This window comes from Acomys russatus, chromosome 6, assembly GCF_903995435.1.
Source record: "Acomys russatus chromosome 6, mAcoRus1.1, whole genome shotgun sequence".
Classification (NCBI taxonomy): Eukaryota; Metazoa; Chordata; class Mammalia; order Rodentia; family Muridae; genus Acomys; species Acomys russatus.
Window position 1 is genome coordinate 86,305,619 of NC_067142.1, and position 24,721 is coordinate 86,330,339.

General features: G+C 51.4%; 1 protein-coding gene and 1 non-coding gene across 2 annotated transcripts in view; both read right to left on the reverse strand.

Moving 5' to 3' along the window:
• Positions 1-5,603: 5,603 nt before the first annotated feature.
• Positions 5,604-24,721, reverse strand: part of Hhat (hedgehog acyltransferase) — a 228,083-nt gene continuing 208,965 nt past the window's right edge. The window contains exon 11 of the mRNA XM_051148158.1: positions 5,604-5,816. Coding sequence (XP_051004115.1) covers positions 5,725-5,816 — 92 coding nt within the window. The 3' untranslated portion in view covers positions 5,604-5,724. The remainder of the gene's footprint in view (positions 5,817-24,721) is intronic.
• LOC127191226 (small nucleolar RNA SNORA17) lies at positions 12,299-12,426 on the reverse strand. Its single transcript, XR_007830848.1, has one exon. It is a non-coding gene; the product is annotated as a small nucleolar RNA SNORA17 (small nucleolar RNA).

Below are 24,721 nucleotides of genomic sequence, written 5' to 3' on the forward strand. Positions count from 1 at the left end.
TCCCCTCATGTGGGTCTGGGGGATTCTGATGCTGGGGTGCTGGTAAGCTCACCCTGTGTCAGGTGACTGATGAAGCGTCAGGTTGCTCTGGGGCCAATGCAAATTGTGCTGAAGTCCCCTTAGACTGAGGTCTATACCCTGCAGGAGGTGTCTCTGCTCTTCTTGGGGTTCCCGGAGTCCAGGGCCTAGGAGTCCCTGCAGGCAGGAGTAAAGAACACACGAGGCTGGCTTTCATTTTTCACCATTTCTACAGCAGTTTTGCTATGATTGCCTTCTCTGAAACACTTTTAAATGAGCCAGCCCGTGTGTCTTTACATGTCACGGCACGCACTGGGCCAGAGGCTGCTTTGTGCCAACTCACACTTTGATAAGGTTCTGAGCAAGGACTGCAGATGCAGATGCCTGTGGCCTGCACCGTCTGTGTTAGTCATTATCTGGTGGCTCAGGAGACACTGGGAGACAAAGAGTTGCCAGGAGTCAGACTGAACACAGATTCCAGACAAATTATGCTGCAGAGCACTTTGTCCTTTTGGAGGGGACAAGCACTCATGTGGTTCACCGCTGGCCTGCTGGCTGCTTGGTCTCTGTAAATGAGCTACCGTGGATGTCGTCCATAGTGAACTGCCATTTCCCAGTGGCTGTCCTGGCAGGCTGCTTCGGGGGCTGGGAGGGGGGAGCCCCACTTGCACTGATGACCTGCTCTCTTCCTGAGGGTGTACAGTAATGTGGGATAAGCATCAGAACCCTAAATGGCAGGGTCAGTGTTCTGGTTTTGTTGGGCATGCTGCCTCGTCAGCCATGCCACCCCACAGGCAGTGGCAGGCTCCTGAACTGGGCATGTGACAGCCTTTCTGATGCTCTGATCTAGGCGCTGCTAACCCCATTTCTCTGCTTACTTCTGGAGCACTGTCCAAGCTGTGCCCGTTGGAGTGACCTCCCAGCAGGCTTTTTTTTTTTTTTTTTATGTGCTGGAGGTCAAAGCCAGGCACTTGCCCATGCCTGGGAGGAGCTGTATCACGGAATAACACCTCCGGCTCCTCCGCGCGCACTTCTGTAAATGGGGTTCTTACTTTGATTGTTGTTGTTGTTGTTGTTATCTGGTTCCCAGGGCCTGATTTAACCTCTGTGCTGCTCCAACAGCAAGAACGGTTGGGCACGGGGTAGAAGTGCATGGCCACCACACATAGGCTCCAGCTTCCGGGGCCTTCAGTGGAAGGAGAGAGAGTTGAGCCAAATGTCAGCGGTGTCCAGGTTGGAGCAGGGATTGCTCGAACTCTTTAGAAATAGCGGTCAGAGGCAGACCCTCATCCATGCCCTGGCACACTGACGCCTCACAGGCATACTGTGGGGCCTCTCGGGAGCCCTGGTAAAGTTACACATTGAAGATGCACACGAAAGTAATTGTAGGCAGTTTTGAAATAAAGATGCTTGTCTTTAAGCACTTGAGTGGAACTGCAGCCACAGTGCGAGTGGGGTGCCAGTGGGGGTGGGGGTGCCAACGCCCCCTCTTAGACCCAGCGTTGCTTAGGAAGGAGGCCTGCCCAACGTTCCATCCAGCCCCTGGATAGCCTCTCCTACCGAAATGTCTGTCGTTTTTACTGCTCCATAAACTGCCTTCTCACTGGCTTCAATAAAAAACTAACTTTATCAGCTTCACCAGCTCCCGTGCGCTCCACCCCGAGGAGTCGTCAGTGTCCCTGAGGAACACACCCTTAGGATTCCAAGAAAGGACCAGTTTCCAGCCGAGGTGTTGGTGTTGAGACACGCTCCATGCCACCTCCCACGGCTCAAAGGAATCAATGTGATTTACCTGCAGCTTAAGGCCCGTCTCAAGTGAAGCTCCAGTCTTCACACAGGTGGCAGAGCTCGACCATCCTTATAGCCACTGACTCTTACTTGTGACTTCTGAGTCATCCAGCCGACCCCTTCGTCCTTGAGAAGCCCACAGCTTTTCTGTCAGCAGACAGACTGCTCTTGGTAGGGACGTAGCACCCCCCAGACGTAGGCTCTTCATATTCAGACACTGTCTGTGCGCCCGCTGGAGACTGTCCACGTCCACGTTGCAAGGACATTTATACTCGTGAGCACTTTGGGGCTTCTCGTACGAACACTCTCCATCAAATTCTGCCAAATCCTTTATAGAAGTTATTATTTTTTTTTTCCGTTTCTTTTTCCTCTGTCCAAATGAGCATGAATAAATAGAAGTGCAAGTGAGCTGAGGCTATTTTTGTGGTCAGCTGCGGATGCTGCCAAGAGCTCCACTGGGTGGCTGTGGTGTGGGGATGTGGGGAACACTCGGGCACTCCATGGATGATACCCCCTTCTTCACATTTTTAAACAAGCACAAATGATATTTGTAAAAAAAAAAAGTTTAATTTTATTTATTATGGTAATAAACTATTTTATACGTGATACTCGAGTTTGCCTTTCCTTACTTGCTTACATCATTTAATCAGGTGCTCTCTGTCCCAGCAGTTTTGGGCTTGGTCCCACGACCTACATGAGTGGCTGCCTTACAACCACCTGTAACTCCAGCTCCAGGTGATCCAGTACTTTCTTCTAGCCTCTGAGGCACCTGCACACACAGGCACCTGCACACACGGGGACCTGCACACATGGGCACCTGCACACACGGGGACCTGCACACACGGGCACCTGCACACACGGGGACCTGCACACAGGCACCTGCACACACGGGGACCTGCACACACGGGCACCTGCACACACGGGGACCTGCACATGTGGCACAACAATAAATCTTAAAATGCTTTGGGAAGCTCTTACATGGATGGTGCTTAGCATTGGTCAGTTTTCTTGTTGCTGTGGCAAAACAGCAAGCAGACAAAGCAACTTGTTTTTGCTCATGGCTTGAGGGTGTAGTCCATCTGTCACGCCTATAGGAGCTTGAGGCAGCTGGTCACATTGCAACCTCAGTCTGAGGCTCAGAGCTCCCTCTTCTCCCTACCTCTCATCTCTCCTCCTGCGCACCCCCCACCCCCCAAGGAATGTTGATTCAGGTCCTGCCCAGCCAAACCACAGCAAAGGCCTGCCTTCCACCATGATAGCATCAGGTTTCAGTGTGAGCCCCAGAGTGTTTCCTTGGTAACAGCACTGAGCCCTGTCCCTGCTTCAGGGATGCCCAGGGCTACTGAAGCAGAGGCCCACTTGCCCCAAGCAGTCCTACTTGGTGGGGCCACAGTTCTGTTGCTTTCTCAACAGACACTGAGGCAGCCTGCACAGCACCGCCATGCCATCTTGTGTCTTACTAGTGACTATGCTGCTCAAAAAGTACTTATCTCTCTGCAAATAGTGGAACTTAGTTCTGGGATGAGTAATCAATTATGTGAAGCCAAAGTCAGGGCATGGAGCACCTCGCTGACCACAGAACAAGCACATGGTATTTTTAAAGCCTTACATCACAGAAGGGCGTGGCACTAATGCTCATTTCAAATTAATTACTAATAAAGAGCTGAGCATCAACTGCATCTTTGATCTTTAATGGTTAAAGCAAACCTATAAAGTAGGATTGTTGTAACTAATCAAGTAGACCAGAAACAGAGCCACAACTAACTCACAGTACCTTTGCGGTAACAAGTGGCATTCAGCCCTGTTGTGCACACCCAGCCTGGTGGGTTTGCTAAAAGCATAAACATTATAGTTGATTTCTGGTACATAACCAGACAATAGCTGTATTTTAGAAAAGCAAAGAAAATAGTCTCAATCTCTGTAAGGGGAGCCACCGCACACACTTGCTAACAGCTAGATCCACAGGCATGAGTACTCTTCTCTCAAGAGAACCATCTTCACTCAATAGGATAAAGACCATGTTCCCACAGACCTGGAACCATAATACCGTTCTGTGTGGCTCCGGGAATTGCTCACGACGACAGGAGGACCTTGCTTGGCTTTGGGCATCTCACTTCCCTCCCTGCTGCTGCCTCGGCACTTGACTAGAGCCTCTGGTTTTGCTCATGGAGCTAGGTCAGGGTCTGAGGGTCCTGGGGCCAGCAGTGACTCAGGGCCATCTCCAGTGTTTCTCCAGAACTGCTCCAGCTGGTGAGATGATTGAGTGCTGCCCAGGAACCAGACTCAGGGTCTGTTTACAGCAAGTGGAGCCCACAGAGGAAGGTGCCCCTCTGTCATGTTATAGTGGGATGGCAGGGTCCTGGATAATCCACACAGTGCGCTTACAGACGATCTCCACCAGCTGCCGACACCGTGACCGAATCACATCGCTTTAATAAACTTCAGGATTATTATGGCCAAGGACACTCACAGACTCTACAGACTCTTTCGTGACTAGGTTTGCCTTTTATAAATGGCTTCTCTGGGAGAGTTATTTACCCATGTCCCCACGTTAGACACTTAACTACAGTCACTTTTACACTAGGGTTTTTCTCAGCAAGCCCTTTCCTTACTTGAAGGCTTCAGCCAGACTCCCTCTGGCTGACCACAGACGATTTGCTCTGTCCATGAAATTGTACCACACTCATTTCAGTGCTTGCCCCCCACATCCATAGACCCTCCCAGCACCCTACAGTTGCCTGCCTCACGTCTCCTCGATTACCAAGGCAGCTGCCCAGATTACTAGTGCCCAGCTCACCTGCCTCTTTCTGGCATGTGCTTTGTTCAGTGAGTACAGTGTATCCATCCCAGGTCATCAGCATCCCTCTTCCAAGCGTGGAAGCTAGGAAGAAAGGGAACCCACCTGGTGTCCTGATATTCCTGGGGATGATTCAGGACCACGTCACACAGAGAATGAGACAGCACTGATCCTCTCCTTTAATTATCAAACAGTAACAATTCATATTGTTGGAGTGTTGAGCATTCACCCCAAATTCCACACACAGAGCTTCAGGTCTCAAAGCTGTTTCTCTCACCTCCCTCCCCAGCCAAACAGAATCCCTGCATCACTCACCACTTGTCAGCTGTAGCCTGTCCAGCACCTGTCTAGAGAGATGAAATATCAAGTTACTCGTGTTTAGATCTCAAATTTTTTATTTAAAAATATCCAAAAATAAGCCTAGGACAAATTTTGGATTATCTATGTAGCAAAAAGAAAGGTTCTGCTCTTCTTGAATGAGAATAGAACCTACTGAGCAAAACACAGCGCATGGGACCTTGGACACCACCCTTCCCTGAGGCCTTGCACAATAGCACCTGTGTGTGGATACCCCATTCGCTGGCTTTTAAACTCCACTTCTGTGCAGAACAGCTGGGAGAGGAGCCACCATGTCACTCCATGGCTACAGATATCAGAAAGCAGCAGCCACATGTGGACTCCACAACACATTTCAAAGTGCAGAATTCTCCAGACTGGCTTTGCCGCCTCCCTGCTAAGAACCGTCCATGTGAAGGCTAGTCCAGAGCCCCAGTGCAGGACATGGGGAAGGCCTAAGACTTCTCTGGACTCCAGCTGATGCAACAGGAAGCTTATGGGGTGGGTAGGAAATCTTCGAGGCTCTAGAGATTTTGAGGTTGTACATTTTATGAGATAGACCAAGCTTCCAGTCTCGGAAAGGAGAGGAGTGGCAGGTGGTCCCTCAGAGGTTGTCCTGGAGTGGGAGGTGTTTCCTCAGGGATTGTCCTGGAGTGGGAGATAGTCCCTCAAGGATTGTCCTGGAGTGGGAGGTGGTCCCTCAGGGATGTTCTTTGAGTGCGAGGTCCAGCTGAAATGCCATGTTCCTTAAAGACTGACAGCAAGGCTGACCTGGCCCAGCAGCATTAGCGAGCTGTGTATGTCTGAGCCCAGGCGATGCCCACGATCGAGTAGCAGTACAGGAATCCCAGGACAGACAGGGTCACCCATGGCCAGCCTGTGTGAAGAGACAGAGAGTAAGAATGGTTAGAAGGCCTGGGTAGGCCTTCCTTCCTGACAAATTGTCCCCAAGGAAATAGCAACGGAAAATCAGGCCTCTCAGAAAGCCAGCTTTGTCTGGACCTAGCAGGCGGGGTCCTGTGTTCTCATCAGGGCCCACTGTGAAGGGATGGTCACATTATTGCAAGAGCAAACACACTTAGAAATAGGGTATGCTTTTAAAGAGTACGTCCTGCGGAGACCAAAGCAAATAACCCGAAGAGAAGAGGTGTTTGTGGGAACCATAGTCAATCTCCAAACACAGACCTGCTGTTGCAGAGAATACAATGCCATATTTAGCACATAGATAGGAAGACCCCAAGTTGAATATGAGATTTCAAAACTCAGAACTGAGGGCTGGAGAGACGGCTCTGCAGTTCAGAATGCTTCTGCTTTTACTGAGGACCAGAGTTCAGTCCCTTGCGTCCCCGTGGTGACTTACAACTCCCTGTAGGTCCAGAGAATTTAATGTCCTATTCTGGCCCCCACAGTCACTGCTGCGTGTGGTGCGCACACACACACACACACACTCAGGCACACACACATGCACCCACGTATACACACACCATACTCATGCACAGACATATGCACACACATACCACACACATGTTAAATAAATACATATATCTTGTGAAAAAGAATTCTCAGGGTTTTGGGCTGGAGAGATGGTTCAGTCATTAAGAGTACCTACCACTCTTGCTGTAAGTTCTCAGGTCCCACATGGCAGCTCAAAACCATTTGTAAGTCCCATTTCAGATGGTCAAATACCTTCTTGTGGCCTCGGGGTACCACGCACACACACACCACATATACAGACAAAACCCTCATACACAAAAATAAGAACAAACAGATCTGTAAAAGCAAACATCAGAGCTCTTAGCAGCTCCTCCTGCGATGCGTGCATCTTAGGATATCTGCTCTTGTATTTAGTATTAGTGTCTGGAGATGCTGCACACTACCAGAAGCCACGCCCCACAGCTCAGTCTTGTGTCAGAGGTGCTCCTGTGCTGGCTCAGGTAAGACAGGCACACCCAGCAGGGTTTACTACCATCCTTATCCTGCACACCAGATAACAGAATGCGCCGTGTACAAAGCCCATTGAACCTGGGGCACGCGGGATGAGCAAGAGTGTGACAGGTGGAGACAGGTGACAGTGTTCAGGTCTCCAAAGGACGGGCTCAGGTGACATAGCTGTACAGGGCTGGGTGCCTGTGGGCAGAGGTGTGGGTGGGAACGAGTTCTGACAGCCACTGGCTGTCACTTTTTATTAATATGGGCTCTCCACGTCACTGTGTGCAGGCCCTGACGACTCCGCCATCCCAGCCTTGGCAAAGTCACGAACCTCAAAGGTTAGACCAGTGTTACAGAAACACCCAACTATTGCGCTTACAAACACAGAGTGAAGTGGTCCAAAGCCCTCCATGGCGACAGAAATGTTGTAGGCACCAGAGAAAAGGCAGTGGTAACAGGAGGAAGGGCCACAGAACTGTATCTCCTGCAAGATCAGAGTGACAAGACGGACACTGAGCCCTGGACTTCTCCCAACCTTCCCGGCAGGGTGGCATCCATGTCTGCCAATGCACGTGTCACCTATTGGTGGCTGTTTCCAACACCCACACATTTAAAGGATTAAAACAACTGAGGTATAGTCTGTGGTAGTTTTTGCAGGCCATAATTCTGAAATCAAGGTGTTGGCAGGGCCACACTCCCTTTGGGGGAGTCTTATTTCGTGGCCCTTCCACCTTCCAGGGAAGAATTCCTGGTCTTCCTGTGGCTCGCAGCTGCACCATTCTAACCACTGCCTCCATCTTTGTGTGGGTTCCCGCCCTTGTCACTGTGTCTTCTCTTCTTCTTACATGGACACGAGTCACTGATGCTCCATCTGCTTCACAACCGCTTCAATAGCTACAGTTGGAATCGCTGTGTTTCCAAACAAAAACATATCCAGAGTCCCAGGAGCACATGAAGTTGGGGAGACAGGAGATGCCATTCAGGACAGTTGGGTATTTTCCAGTGGGGCTCTCCCCACTGTGGCTCTGTAAGCTGGACACCAGCAGCTCTCCCCACTGTGTTTCTCGGATCTGGACACTGGCAGCTCTCCCCACTGTGGCTCTAGGATCTGGACACCGGCAGCTCTCCGCACTGTGGTTCTATCATCTGGACACCAGCAGCTCTCCCCACTGTGGCTCTATCATCTGGACACCAGCAGCTCTCCCCACTGTGGCTCTAGGATCTGGACACCGGCAGCTCTCCCCACTGTGGCTCTATGAGCTGGACACTGGTAGCTCTCCCCACTGTGGCTCTAGGATCTGGACACCGGCAGCTCTCCCCACTGTGGTTGAAACACAGTTTCAAGGTACCAGTCAATACCCAGTCCTCAGTGGGTTGCACAGAAGCAAAGACAGATGATGGCTCAGACAGTGGAGGTACCCCTGGACGTCTGCTGTGTTTAGGGTGAGGCATCAGTGAGTGTTTGGTCAACAGAGAACCCCAAGGCCACCTGCACATATGGGCATGTAGGACTGTTCAGTGAGAACTTTGTAAGTTTGGTTTCTTTAGGAGACACCGAAGTGTTATGGGAATATGTTTTCATTTTGATCCCAGGTGTGGGGATAAGAGGCTGCTTCGCAGCAGCTGACTATGATTTGCCTCGTGCCCTAGCAGGGGCGTGGTTTCGCCAGCTATGGATAGTTTCTGTGAATGTGTGATGTTTTGAATTCTGGGAACTCTTCAGAGGATGCATAAATGCTAGGGCCCTGAAAGGCTGTTGCTGGCTGGTTGGTGGTCAGATACTGTTGGTTGCGGTTTGTCAAGTAGTTGTGTGCAAAGAAACAAGGAGAAATTAGATATCCTGGTGGCAAAGATCAAATTCCACCACCCCCACCCCCGCAAGGAACTCCACACTCCCAATCAGCAGGAAGTTGTCTAATGATAAAGTCGCCCACTTTCCCCTCTATCCTTTCTTCTCCTATCTAGTGTTAGGGAGTTAAAAGGGTGGAGAAAGGTAGAAGAAAAAGGAAGCCACAAAGTACCCAAAATGTTGCTTAAAGGCATGCTTCACTCATACAAAGCTGGGCCTAGAACAGCGATGATTGATGACACCACCTCTAGGAAATCTACCTGTAAGAGAGAAGTGTCCTCAACCATGGGAAGGTAGGCTCTGAGCATTCCCCCTTGCTCGTGCTATATGTGCCATGAAAAGAGGAGGCAGTTAGGCAACCAGACAGCAGTCAGGACATTGGCCATCTGGACCATGATACCTTAGTAAATCCTTGTTTCCCCCATCTACACAGTGGGAGCAAAGAGCAGATTTTCAAGGATAGACAACATCGCGTGCCTATTGTTTCAGTTACTTGGAGCTGAGGCGGTTCACATACATCCAAACATTTGAGAACACCCTGGGCAACATAGCAAGGCCCTATGCCGAAAAGCAAAAGGCATGGACACAAGCCACCTTTCCAACTATTCCAGTAACTCTTCATTCTCCATGTGCCTGGCTCCAGGCGAGACCTGAGCGTCCCTGGGTAGTGCTAACCAAGCTCAGGTGTGGCCCAAGGTGGTGGAAGCATGCTTGGGCAGATCCTCCTCAGGCTCAGATGAGGGCGGCAACCCTCTGAGGACCACTGTGATGTGTGGTCCATAGGCTTGGCAGATGGAGATGAAAGGGCCTGTCCTGTGATGAGACACTAGTCTCCCTCTGCCTCCTCCCAGCTTGCCAGATTCAAAGGTGTAGAAACTTCTGGGCTTTTGACAGCTTAACCTTACTACATAAGCAAGTGGTAAGTTTAAATAGACAATCACTGGCAACTCAAGATGCTGTGAATATATTGCAAAAGGCTGTGGGCACATCAGGCAGATGGGCGCGGTTAAATTCATGGAAGTGTAGCGGGAGCACAGCGGAGTCATTTGGGATGACTGTATAGTTGGAATCGATGGCATTAATATGGTAGAAGTAGTTACACCAGATACAGTGAGTCATGCAGTGGCTACAGCCAACAAGAAGGAGACAGCTACGGAATACCAGGCAGTGAGATTTTACTTGAGGTTATCATAACTGAGCTGTTCTCTGAACAGTTTTAACAGCCTGAAAAACAAACAAACAAACATGGGAAGGCTGAGGTAACATCAAGAAGGGCCTCTGGAAGCCAAAAATGTGAATTTCTGGGAAGGGAAAAAGGGATCAGAAGAAGGAGAGACTATAATGAAAAACTGTTAGAAAGGTAATGGGCTGGGGAGCATGAGGACCCGAGTTCAATCCCTACAGCTCACGTGAGAGCAAGTACAGCAGAGTGCATGTGCAGTGTCAGCCTGGGGAGGAGAGACAGGTGGATTCCTCAGGCTTGCTGCCAGAACAGTGGCAAATGCCATCTCAAAGTAAAGCAAGGTTTAAGGAAGATGGTCAGGCTGGACAGATGGCTCAGCAGTTAAGAGCAGTTAAGGTCTTCAAGAGGACCTAGGTTTGATTCCCAGCACCCATGTGACAGCTCACAATCATCTGTAGCTCCAGGTCCAGAAGATCCAGTGCTCTCTCTGGTGTTCTGTGGACACCAGGCACACACGTGGTACACAGAGATGCTGTCAGACAAGACACCAACACATAAAATTTAAAACAGTGACAGCCAAGCTTGTTCTCTGGCTTCTACACACAGGCATTTCATACGTGCACATCCTCACAGACCAGTGTGCCTCCCACATAACACGTAAGGTGAGATGGTGCTGTCACTGTGGCTACCACTATGGATGTCCCTCCAGATATCAAATCAAACATAAGTTACAATATATGTGACTGAAGGCTCCAAAGCAGAACCTGCAGGAGATGTTTGCACACACAGAGTCACAACACGTTCACGAAGGTAGAGAGCCCCCACACAGACGGGTGAGCAACGTGGCATGAACAACGTGGCATGAGCAACGTGGCATGAACAACGTGGCATGAACAACGTGGCATGAACATGCAGATACCAGAGATGTGGCACGAACGCACAGACACCAGACAGAAAGGAAACTGACAAACGTAGCTGGGGCCTCCGGTAGATGGGATCAGATGTCTGTTTCTTTGTGCCTGCTTCACTGCACAGTGCAATGTCTGTAAGTCCCACAGACGCTGTGGTAGCATTAGCAGGGACTGAAAGGAGAGAGGGTCAGGAAGTACTTGATGGAGACAAAGTTTTCATTTTGTGAGACTGAGCAGGTCCCAGAGATTGGATAATAATGACAGCTACAAATAACAATGCAAAAAATTTTAAACTTCTTATTGCTTCTTTGTGAATTTTACATCATGCACCCCAATCCCACTCATCTCCCCTTCCCCTTGTACCCACTTTCCACCCTTGCAATCTCTCCCCAACAGAGAAAAAAGAAGCTCACTGTGGAAGCTGTAATGGTGACAGTGTGCCCCACGGTATGTCCTTTGTCCCCACTTCTTTGCTTGCAAACGTTCATTGCAACGACTCGGTCTGGTACAAGGCCCCTGGCTATGCTACTCTATGGATACTGGGTCTTCACTGGGACTCCTCTCGGATATCCTGTTGTTGCCCTGTGTCATGGAGATCCTGAAGCTTTGGATCTCCCCTCCGTGCACTCCAGCATGAGGCAGCATGGTGGGGTGGGCCAACCCCTGCAGCCGGGCCAGCTCAATCCTGTTGCCCAGGTGAGGTGCAGGGCCTGTTCTCCCAAGTGCTGCAGCAGGTGAGGGGCAGGGTCAGCTCTCCTGCTCTCATGCCTCTAGGACCAGCTGTCCCACAATGCCCAGGTGAGGAGTGGGGCCTGTTATGCACAGCTCTCAGACATCAACATATCCCTGGGTGGAAGCCCAGACCAGGGATATCTGCCTGGCCTTTGGTGGTAACAGACCCTGGCTGCTGCAGGGCCACAACCCCAGATGTGGTTGCCGGTGGCAACACAGGCCAGGACCCCACCACGGTCCCAGGTGGCATCACCGGCTACTCACATCAGGCTGTTCCTCACTATCCTTGTGTCTCCAGTTCTGCTTGTCTTTACTGCGCCCATGTCCTTCTGTTTCTCTTGCTCTTCTGTTTCTCCACCACTTACTTGCTCCTCTTGGCGGCCCAGGTCTCTGAGTGTCTGGGGTCATCTCAGGGATGGTCTCAGGAGTGTCATTCTCTGCTTGTGCACTATGGCACTGGGCAAGGGTCATCTTGGTATGGTCTGACACATGCCCCACCCCCCTATGCCTGTGTGGTGCCAGACTGATGTCATCTCAAACTAGCTTCCTGTCTGGGCCCCATGGCACCAGTCTGGTAGTCATCTCCAGCCTGCTCCTTGCCATCCCACCCGAGTGGTCCCTTGTGGAGGTCATCTCTCCTGGGTCCATTATCCCAGGCAGAGTTCTTCTGGTCTATGGCTTGCTCCCTATCCTGGGATTGCTTCCAGGCCTGCCTGGTACCAGACTGGCGGTCATCTGGCTCGCTCTTTCCAGGGAATGTTAGGCCACTAATCATTCAGATGTTCATGGGTCAGAACACTGAGCACAGACACAGCCTCTCTCCTCTCTGCTGTCTTCTAACATGTGACACAGAGGCCACACCTGCAATGCTTCTAGGGGCAAATGTTCTTAATGTCCCTGAACTATATTTTTAAAATAGCTAAAATCATATTTAAGTTGTATATAACTTACTACAATAAAAAAATAAGGCTGAAGTCTTTGATAAAATAATGTATAGTAAATGATTCCATTTACATAAATTGTAACCCAACTTATAATGGGAACAGTCTGTGGGTACTGGGAGCTAGGGCAGGGGAGCACATGTACAAAGGGCACTGAGAGCCTCGTGTGGGGCAGTGAGGCAGTTTCTCTAACTTCCTCATCCACCTCCTGCCTCTCTCTCCCTCTCCTTTCATCTCTTGCTTGAGATAAGGCCTTGCTGTGTAGCTCAGGCTAGCCCCAAACTGCCTTGTCCTCCCAGTACTGGGATCATGCCTGTGCACCGTCACACCAGGCAAACATTCTATAATTTGAGAGTGAGGCTGGTTCCTGATGTTCACACAGCTGGCAAACACCATCCAACTGCACACACATAGACGGTGCTCTTGATGGTGAACGAACTGTTTTCAATGACGTCAGAATGAAAACCTCAGAGGCGCCAATCAGACATCCAAGTCACAGACTGGTCCTAGGCTGCAGAGGGGCCAAGGGCTCAGACAAAGTGTGCGGGAAGCACAATTTGGTTTTTACATAATGTTTTGTCTTCAGTCCTGCATCCTCCCAGGGAGGGAGGAAGGGTTCTTCTGAGTGTGTCAGGGCCCAGTTCTGGCCCCTAGAGCCCTCACTTCCTCCACAGGGGCTTCTCAGATAGATGTTCCTTCTTCTCCCTGCAGAGGGACTTGGCAGAGGACAGACTGACGCCGCAGCCGAGTCAGCACTATCCACGCCGTGTGGGGGGAGGTTAACTGAGTCGCTGGGTGATGCAGGGGTTGTCGGTCACCCACCAAAGGTTCTCTGAGAGACCCACTGCTGCAACAGTCTTGGGGGTTGAGGGGTTTGGGGGCCAAAAAGCAGCTTCTCTCTCACTGAGGCCAGCCGCAGGCAGAACTCTCAGGACTGGTACTGAGCAAACACATGAGAGGCTACACCAGTGTTAAAGAGAGGCACACCTGCCAGCTAGTAAAAGCAGCATCTTTACAGCTCTGCATCGTTTACTCTCTGTTCAGAGCAAGGCATTTCTTCCCTCAGCTGTTGCCTCAGTGCTATTTGAATTTGCTAGCTCAGGATTCAAGAAACACAGGTGTCCTGCCTCGCTCTGCCCCTCCCTGTAAGGTTTAATATCACCATGCCGTTAATTACTCAAATACCTCTTGGCACGACTGCTTTCGTTGAAAGTGCAGCTCCCAATAGCATATTGTGTTTAATGATGTTCAGATCGGATGGGGGTAAATGGCGAGGTGCTTCATTTAAATCCTATTTACTGCAGTTGCTGTAGCCAGATCCCACAAGCCATTCATCAAGTGGTCTTGAGCCCAAGGCCCTCCCTCCTGGGCTAAATTTAGATCTTTAATAAGCTGTGGGGCAGGAGCCTTTTCCCGGCAGAGGGCTGGCTACCGATCCGGGGACAGGCAGGTGAAAAGCGCAAAGCGGTGTGCGCATCTGTGCCCATTCCAGGCACACAGGGGCGCAGATGGGAGTTCTGAGTAACCTGCTTGCCCTTTCTTAGGGTTCTAAGAATAATGCTGGCCCCAAACCCAGGTTTTAGACCTGTCTCTTTGCTATCCTCTCATCTTAAACACACACGCACACACACACACACACACACACACACACACACACACGTGCGCGCGCGCACACACACATGCACACACGCATGCACACACACATGCATACATACACATATAATGGTTCTTGTGGGGGTCAGAGGCTGCATCCATGTTGTCAGGGAGGTCTACTGACCGGCAGGCAGCAGGACCCCCATCCTACAGCTTCTGAGGAGGCTCAGACTCAAGACTGGGCATTTCTAAGAGGTTCCTTGGGGTCACGGATGTTGTGAGTGCAGGGGCCATACTTGTTCCAGATACTCCAGGATGCCGAGGGAAGGGCTTCTGCCAGAGCTGTCCAGCAGTAGACTACACACAGGCATTCCTTTAGCTCAAACTGTTGGCAGCTCTGTCCAGTCTCACAGCAATAAAGTGTGCACCCCATCCCTTACCCACACAAAGACCAAGGATCGGAGAAGCCAGACCGCTCTTCCAACTCACTGTTAACTGCAGTGGTTTCATGGTGCACCTGGCTGCAGGGCAGGGATGCACTGCTCACTTCAGGTTACAGCAGGCCCCAGGCTCCAAGCAGGCCGGCCTCCCAGCCTAGCCTTGCCTCTTAGCCTCACCTTACCCCCCAGCCTAGCCTCTCCCCCTTTAAATCCCAAGCTATTCCCTGACCCCAGGTGCCCAAGGTCCCTGGCAAGAGCCACAGAAACCACCACATCTTGCCTCTTCAGACATTCGTTATCATTAATTCTCGTGGGCACACCTGTCCGTGGGGCCTTCACTGCAAGAGGAAGGGGACAGACCAAGTGTGGTGAGCTCTCACTCCTGCGCCCTGCTCCTCCATTACTGCCGGACTCTGTCTGTGGAGTGAAGGGCTCATCCAGGCGCTCAGGGGCCCTTTGGCAGCACTGTCAAAGTCACAGTCCCCTGGCTCTTGCTGTGGCCTGACACCTCCCCCCCCCCCCCCGACCCAGCAGCGTCAGCTGGGAGATGGAGCAAGGGCGCTGGGACCCACAGTCCCTTGGCTCTTGCTGTGGCCTGACACCGCCCCCCCCCCAGCAGTGTTAGCTGGGAGATGGATCAAGGGCGCTGGGACCCCTCAAGGCGCTGCCGGTTCTAAGCAGGAGTGTCTTGCTAGGGCGCTGTGTGTCTGTTTGAAACAGCACCCATAGCGGCCTATATAAATCACCTTGTTCACAGTCAATTTCACATCCTGATGAAGTCAACCTCTGTGCATTCCTCATCCTGTCCCAGCTCCCCACACAAGCAGCAGGCGCTTACTAAAGCACTCGCCCCCACAAACTAAAATTGTTTCATGTGACATCAAAGAACAGGGAAGACTGCGCCAGAGCCTCTTATCCTCACTCTGACTTGAAAGCAGGAGGCGGGGCCTACAAACACATCCTCTCTTTCCAGCAAACAGGGTGGGGCGCTTGCTTCCCAAGAAACTGTCCCTAGCACTTGTTGCCAGTCCAGCCACTGCGGCCAAGGCTGTCCAGCCTCTGTGGCCGAGACCATCCTGCCAAGGCTTTCTCAGCTGCTCCTCCTCCTCCTGAGCTGCCCATACAGCCTCATTGCTAATCCACAGCCAAGCGGCGGGTATTGCCTGCCTGGCAAATGAGCGGCGGAAAGCTGCCTCCTGACACAGAAGGCCGGCTCTCTTAGCTCTGAGCTCCAGGCTTTCTGGGGGTGCCTACATGAGTGTCTGTGCAAATGACCCTGGCCCTGTCACTAAGCTGTTCTGCTCCTCCACTCTGAGCAAGGGAGGAGGAAGGGGGAGGGATGGGCTTTGTGTGCCCATCCTCATCTGTACACACCTGTCAAGACCAGTGGCTGCCGGGGCAGCGGGCTTTCTTCTACATACATGGGAGCAACACAGTAGAACTATAAGCCAAGCATAGTCAGAGACAAAGACCAAAGACCGATAGCAATGTGACAACGTCCTGTGGCCGTGGTCTCTCTCTGTTAGAATCCTTCATCTTGGGCCAGTGGGGGATGATACAAGGCTTACGTGCTAAGACGAAGGAGGTGAATGGCAGAGGCCTGTGCTATAGCAGTAAGCTATTGCTGATTGGTGGGTCATGGGGCCACTTGGTTGATGGGTCACTGAGCCAGTGACAATAGCCCAGTGTGGACATACTGGCCAGAGAGGCGATTCATGCACAGGGCGGGATAGGGTTAGGACGATACCATTTCATCATGGTTCTCAGAGAGATCCACAGCCAGAAACTTACTAATTGTTTCTAGAATTTCCCTTTTAATATAGGTTTGGGCTGAGGTCAATCACAGTCAGCTGAGTTCTCAGAAGGATCCCACAGATGGGAGCTGAGGAGACGGCTTAGTGCGTACAACGTATGCTGTACAAGTTGGAGGACTTGAGTTATATCCCCAGTCACGGTGTCTGTGACCCCAGTGCTAGGGGACAGGCAATAGGATCCCTAGAGCTTGCTGACCGGCAATAAACATCTGCTGAAAAGAAAGGGGCTTAGCTTTGGGGTGTGGTCTCTACATGTATGTGCGCACACAGCTTTTTCCTGAGGAGTGAGAAATGGCCTTCCTTCTTCCCTTCCCAGACATGCATGGTAAAATGGAGCTGGAGGAACAGATACAGCCCTAACTTACAGTTCTCACTTAGGAAGCTGCAAGTCCCCACTCCAGGTAACTGAAAATGCAAAGCACCCAAGCCAGACCCCACATCGTCCATCCACTCTGCCTGTTCCCCAGACCATGGGATGTAGTCCACAGACAAAAAACATCCATGGTCCAGGCACCATCTGTACTTGTGGGTCAGCCTGGGAGAGAAAAGCCTACTGTGTGCTGAGCGTGACGACCTAGACACAGCCAAGACAACCCTGCCAACTCCTATCACTGCCAGGCGACCTCCAGAAAGTTCTAGAGAGGGAGCAAAGCACCACTGGAACCGAGTGTACATCTGGAAAGGGGTGCCGGCAAGTGCAGCTGACATGTCCCATGCCTACCGCAGCTGTTAAAGAGTTCAAGTGGCTCGACTTGAATTCTGGGACAAACAGAAGAGCATGCTCCCTGCATCATCACCACCACCCACACCCACCACCATCACCACCCCTACCACCCCTACCCCCACCATCACCACCACCACCACCACCAGCAGCAGCAGCAGCAGCAGCAGCAGCAGCAGTATCCTAGAGCTCTCAGCACCACAGTGGGCTGGGAACTGAGGCAGCCACTGGGACAAGCAAGGACACGTTCCCACCTGCTGTCAAAGACACCGTGTTCTCACTTCACCAGCCCACTTACTGCATCTTCAGGAGTCAGCTTTGCTCACAGGTACATTAAGAAACAGGATGGAGTTCACAGAGGAGAGCTCTCTCTCCCAGCAGCCACTGCTTTTAATCCAGGAATGGTAACTGGGCTTGGCAACACCATCATGGCTCTCTCCTGCCCTCCTCTGCCATCTGGCTAATGGCAGGCTGACTGTGGTTTTCCTGGGGGAGTCTGAGTCACTGGTTGACCTCATCAATGCAGATCAGAACTGAAGCTGCCTTTGCCTCTCTCAAAAGGAGAATTCCAGAATGTGTCCAGATCAGCTCAGAAAAATGTGGGTCCCATGTCTACAAATGGTGTTTGGGAGAGGCCTCTCAGGGATGGGAGGGGCAGAGGTAAGGACAGTGTCCAGGCTCAGGGACTGTGATGCTGGGGGCACCATGACCAGCCTGTCCTCTCACTGCTTGTCAAAGGCTGCAGCTACTTATGATGACACTTGCACGGGTTTGAAGAGGCAGCTGGGACCAGGACAGGCCCCAGGCACCCTCTCTCCTCAAAGTGCATCATAACTCCCCAGGGGTGGAGCAAAGGTTCTTATGTCACTGTCCAGTGCAGGGCCCTCCCATCCAAGCCATGCACCCCAAAGACCAAGGGCTCTGCTGACAGTCACAGAGGTTTCTGCTGCCGTAGGCGTCCTTCCCTAGGGACCCCACTTCCCTAGGAGTCTCAGATCACATAGCCATGTGGGATCATGAGTGGACACAGGCACTGGACCTGGACAGGAGCCAAGGTCCCCGCTGCTGTCATCTTGGGAAATGGGGACTAGGAGGGCCATTTAGCTTGACAGCAGGGAAGCAGATGCTGTGCAGGCTGAGAGAGCTGAGGTGTGCTGACCAAGAGACACTGTTACAGGCACACCACTTTCGAGTCTAGAAGGAACCTCATGTAGGTGTGTGTGAGCCAATGTCCCAAGTGGATAAAGGCTAAAGGGAATCAGACTTATCCTATGTCACTCCAGAAGGCAGAGGCAGGGCCAGCGGGCAGGGGTGGGTCACAAGCAGTCTCTTAACCTCTCAGTGAAGGCGAGCACCCTGATCCTCAGGATACAGCTTTCAGGCCATGCAGACACCTCTCAAGTAACCAAGACAGGCGTTTGTCTGGGGTGGTGGGGCAGGGCGGAGACAAGTAGAGGGAACTAGCTGACCCCTCCAGATACTCTCTGGCTTCAAAGAGCTCAGGCCTATGAACAAGACCAGTTACAAACATGGTGGCATGCCAAGGCTCAGGCCGACAGGAGTCCCGTGTCAGACAGAAGGTGGCGCTCCAGCAAGCTGTGACAGAAGACAGGCAGTGTCTTAGTAAAGAGTTTAGACCAGTGATGACATAGGAGGTGGTGACTCACACCTTTCTCAGAGGACACAGGAAGAAGTTCATGCATCTACAAAGCCTGAAGAACAGTGTGTTCCCCTCAGTGTGGTGGCCCCAAGGGTGGGTCTGCTGGGGACAGCAGGCACATGCCACTGGATCCTAGGCTCCATCTGGGACATATACACACTGTCCATCCCAGGATCCTTCTGGCAGCTCTAACATATAGGCCAGATGGACTTGGGATCAGCTGGACCCTCAGCAGGGCAAACACTGAGCAAGCTGCAGCTGCCACACACAGCTTTCCTGTCCATCACTGCTCTGCTGGGCATCCGGACTAGAGGCAGCTGGCCACAGGCAGAGGCCTCACAAGATGTGGAGGACTGGATGGAAACGGCCTGGGTTAGCTTGTGGGTTAGAGTAGGAGGCCCTCAGGTACAACGCCGTTACTGATAGAGCAGCAGGCTATACAGGAGCCAGGAAACAGGAGGCCATGATAGAGCCGTGGACTATACTGGAGCCAGGAAACGGGAGGCCATGATAGAGCCGTGGACTATACTGGAGCCAGGAAACGGGAGGCCATGATAGAGCCGTGGACTATACTGGAGCCAGGAAATGGGAGGCCATGATAGAGCCGTGGACTATACTGGAGCCAGGAAATGGGAGGCCATGATAGAGCCGTGGACTATACTGGAGCCAGGAAACGGGAGGCCATGATAGAGCCGTGGACTATACTGGAGCCAGGAAATGGGAGGCTATGATAGAGCAGCAGGCTATACAGGAGCCAGGAAACAGGAGCCATGGTCCTTTGATAGGCTTTCCCCACTCCATTCTCTTCTGGACTAACAGTCTCTAGGGGGGGTCTCGACTGCAACACTGAAAATGCAAATACCACACTGTCCCTTCTTCCACCCCCTCTCCCCCAGTGGTTCCCCATCTTGGTGATTTCCATGAATGTGTGGTCTGAATGAGAAATGGTCCTTGCAGTCTCCTGTATCTGAATACTTGGTCCTCAGTGGGTGTTTGGAGAGGTTGCGGGACCTTTACGAGGTAGTGTGACAGTGGGGGCATACTTTGAAGGCGGACCTTCAGTTGAGAGTGAGATTGAAGGGCTAAGGGGCGTGGCTCAGTAGGAGAGCCCTGCCTAGGCCGAGTGAGCCCCACTGGGCCATCACCAGCATCAGTGTGGTGAGGAGCAAACTCTAAGCCTGGGCATTTCCTCATTCATTCAGTTTCCTTTTCCTGGGATTGTCTGGTCCCACCCTCGCTTCACTCCACTCCAGCCTGAAGCTGCCTCCTTAGAGAAGCCATCACTATGCCGACCTGGAGGGTGTTCTGCCGCTGTTCACCCCAGGAGAGCGAGGCCAAGGCGCTGAGTCGGAGCGGACAGATGCCACAGCCGAGGTAGGCCCAGGGCTCGCTGCCTCGTCAGGACCGGCTATGATGGCCGAGCACAGTGCTGCGGGTGGCACAGCTGGAACGCGTGTGCAGAGCCGCTGCCAGCCAGAGCAGCTTGAGTCTCTGCTGCTTCTAATTATTTATTAAGTGGGGAAATCAAAACAGCTACAGCATCATAAACTCAGAAGGAGGTCACATGAGCCAGGCAGGAGAGGCTGTATGCTGCTGTTTTCAGACCTCAGGCTGGCCAGCGAGGAAACGGAGCCCCCTTCTCTCGCTCCTGCCTCCTCCTCTCTCCCATCTACCCATCCCTTCCACTGATTGAGACATGGTTAGAGCTCCGCCCCTGAAGCCTGTATCGAGCTCTGCCATCATTCCCCCAGCTCTGCACACTAGGTCCTCTGTCAGTCAGAGCCAGTCTGTGGCTGTAGTGAGTGAGTCAGCCTCTCCTACACCCCTGTCATGTCCAGGATCAAAGTGGCCGGGGCCTCCCAACTACAGCTCCCATGGTCCAGTTTCTATTACTACCATCCAAGCCCTACCCTGGGAGCCACCAGGAGCAAGCTGAAGGGCCGGCTCTCTTAGCTCTGAGCTCCAGGCTTTCTGGGGGTGCCTACATGAGTGTCTGTGCAAATGGCCCTGGCCCTGTCACTAAGCTGTTCTGCTCCTCCACTCTGAGCAAGTGAGGAGGAAGGGGGAGGGATGGGCTGCCTGTTGCCATCTGTGAGTCCAGCCTCTTCAGAGCTCTCTTCCTGGGGTCTCAGCATCCCAGGTCACTGGTGAGGCATGATGGCTAGGGCCCTGTCAGAGGTGTGTGCATCAGGCCTGAGGACCTCCGCTTGCATTAAACCTCTTCTGCTTAATGCGCCCAGCATGCTCTCTGTTTTCACAGGTTAGACCTCCGTAAACACCCCGCTCTGATGGTGTTGGAGTTGCCGTGAATGAACTCTTCCCTCTGTAAGTTGCCTTGGCCAAGGTGCTTATCAGAGCAACAGAAACGTGACAAAATGCATTCTCCATCGCTCCCTGGTTCCCTTGAGACGCACGCTCGTCACTTTTCAACTAGGCTGGCCGTCCAGAGTGACCCACCTTTTTCTGCTTCCCCCACTCAGACTCCACACACCCAGCACTGGGCTTTCAGCTCTGTGGCCCCGCCTGGCTTTTACATGGTGTCTAAACTCATGCTTATTCAGCAAGCACCTTTACCACTAAGCGTCTCCCTGGCCCTATATTTGTTCTTTCAGTAAAAGTATATTTCGCTTCTTCCTGTTAAACTCTGGAATGCACAGATAGCCCAACCCTTTTATGAGCTTACCACGCCCGCCACAGCAGAGCCTCTAAGACAGTGGTTCTCAACCTTCCTGATGCTGAGACCCTTAATACAGTTCCTCATGCTGTGGTGACCCCAAGCATAAAATTATTTTTATTGATACTTCATAGTTGTAATTTCACTACTGTTATTAATCATAATGTAAATATTGTTGGAGATAGAGGTTTGCCAAAGGGGGCACGACCCACGGGTTGAGAGCCACTGCTCTAGAATGAGAAGCCAGGAGGAAGAAAGAGCGATCCTCGTTTCCAGGGATGGAGGCAGCTTCTGTCTCATACTCTCATCGCAGACAGTGAAAAGAGCCCTGGTGTCCACAAGCTTGCTGAGCCCTCCGTTAGCTGGCGCTGGGCACTGGCGCCCTGGGCCGTCTGTTTTACTGACTTTACCCACTCTACTGCAGCCGCAGCTACGTGTGGTTCCAGCATTTCTCCTTACTGTGCGTGTTCAGGCCCTGCAGCTGCCTTGGCCTGACCCCTCAGGCCTGTCCTGCCCCTGCCGTCTATGCTGGGATGGGGCCCACAGCTTTGCAGGTGCTGGGCAAGCACAGCTGCCAAGCTGTGTCCAGGGCAGATGGCATTATGTGGCTCAGGCTGTCTGAGAACTTTTGGTCCTCTTTCTCAGCCAGGGTTCCATGTGCGTCCGGGGTTCTGCGGAGCTGGGCTTGTTTTGAGGTGGTTTTATGCCAGGAGTCCCTATTTCTGAGCTTAGACTTAGGGGAAAAGGGTGTCTGTGTGGGAATCAGGACAAGATTCCAAACTGCAGATAGTCTTGTACCCAAGGATAGCCCCCTTGTACTTGAGGATAGCCCCTTAACTCAAGGATAGCCTCTTGCCTTACACACTAGAGTTGAATAAACAGCCCAAATAGACACTACATTGTATTTGTCCATTTTACCCTCCTTAAGCATTTGTGGAAGCCAATCTTATACAGTTGGGCCAATTCCAAGGCTTCAAATTACATAAAGCTGTTTTCACACATACCAATTGGGTTATTTAACATGAAATTAAAGAGTTCTGGATGCCTGAATCTGAATAAATTACAAAATCATTACACTTAGACTGGAGTGTTTTTTTCCAAAGGCTCCATCCTGGCATCATTTGAATTGAACCCTAGATTTCTTTCAGTTCCTACATGTGGGCATGTTAACTCAGATGTGCCCAGTGTCTAAGACAACCTGTGCTTGCATTTTGCACAATGCACGCTCAGGCTTCTGTGCAATTTTCAGATTAATCTTACACTGTATGTTATCATGCATACAATACACATGGCCACTAATTTCTCTATAGAGATGTTGGAAATGCATGCAGTGAGCTACAAAATCAGTCAGCTTTGACACGAGTGAGGGTCAATTCGGGGTCTAGGGATTAACAACTAAATAGCAGTGAAATTAGCAGGCTCAGTGTCGAGAGCAAAGTTTAAAACCTCAGCCAATGACTAAGTCCAGAGCTGACTGATGGCAGAAGAGAGAGAAGCAAAGGCTGCTGGGACCGAGCAGGAAGACCTGGGCAATGCACGCATGGCTGCAACTCCCCTACAGGAAGCATTTGGTGGCTGCATGGTCACAGGAGGGTCTTCAGGCAGCACTCAGTTGACTTTAACATTTTTATTTGTGGTTGCGAAAGCAGCTCTGATGTTGGGGAAGAAGATATGCCATTACCTAGAAACAAAGAACCCGAGAAGCTGCCCCAGGGCTGCCTCCCTTACAATGAGGCTTTGTGGAGAAGTGGCCACGTGAGCTGAAGGAGGAGCAAGAGGCTCTCTCCTCACTGGGGCTGTGAGCTGACAGCTAGATTCCCATGGCGGGAACTTCCCCAAAGCACAAGTGCAGGGGTGGAGGAGGGGAGGGAAGGGGTGGAAGAGGAGGGCGGGAAGAGCAACATTCCTTTGAGTGGTCTGCTCAGAGGTGGGACAGGGGAAGGAAGGCTGGAGTTTGGAGGCCACCAGCAGCCAAGAAGCAAAACCAACGCGACTCATGAGAACTCTTCCTTCAGTGCCATGGGACTGGGACCCACAGAAGCCTACGGAGCCACCACAGCTCTGCACAGGGCCGCCTACAAACGAGCTGCACACAGCTATTGACCAGCTCCCTGGGTAGAAGAAAGTGGCCAGTGGGTAAGAAAGGGACAGGAAGGGGCAGGCCGTATGACTCCTGACCTCAGAATGTGACTGGGGGCTGGAGGAGGGGCGTCCTCAGAGGAAACCAGGCTAAGTTGAGCCATTCTCCACTAGAAGTCTCTAGAGCCAAGAAGGCAGCCTTGCTTGTAAGGAGGAAAAAGAGACTCAGGGACAGAAAGGCGGAGAAAGTGGCATGTGGTGAGACTAGTCCGAAGAGATGCAGCTGAAGGCCAAGGATGCCAAAGATGGACAGACAGACACCAAGGATGGACAGACACCACCAAGACTGACATGGAGGACGGAAAGACACCACCTATGCTGGGAAGGATGAGAAAGATCCACCCAGACTCTCAACTCTCAACTCTCAAAGACAGCAGCCTTCCTAAGGTTTGGTGGTGGCTGTGTAGCCTTCAGTGCTGTTGTCTAACTTCTAGTTGTCCAGTTTTGCCTTGACAGTCTTAGAAAGCTAATAATAACCACCCAATACTTTGGTCCACAGAGGGTGGGGGTGGGGGCTTATGAAATTTTTACCTAAAATTGGAACACATGGGATATTACTTTTTTTTGTTGTTTTAGAAATAATGAGCAAACTGGAGATGTGTAGATAAGGCCAGCTTGTTATTAAATTCCTCAATGTTATTTTAAATATTCAACAAGACATTTCATTTAGAGTTTGGGCTCATAATCATTTTTACAGTCCACAGTTGATATTACAGAAAATTTGCAAACTGAAGATAAAGATGCATTTCTGTAAGGCAGGAAGTGGTCATCTCTGTGCTCTGAGATCACAGGTCATTTTTCTTTCTTTTCTGTTACTTTAAAATGTTCCTCATTATGATGTGACACATTTTCAAGGGAAATACAAGAGATATTACTCTTTCCATAAAGGAAAAAAAAATAGAACTCAATGCCTCCTTATCTTGGGGCCTTTGTCTCTCAGCGATTGACCCAGGGCTAAGGACTGTGTTCACAGCCTCTTGATCAGACCTAAGAGGATGGAGGCAGATCACACAGTGAGAAGATGTCAGATGGTGGGAAAGGATGACCTGACCTCCCCAAAGCCAGAGGCCAGGTCTGGGAGCAAGTGGGGAGGTTTTGTTGCTGTTTTGTTTTGTTCTTTTGTTTTGTTTTTCAAGACAGGGTCTCTCTGTGTAGCCTTGGCTGTCCTGGACTCGCTTTGTAGACCAGGCTGGCCT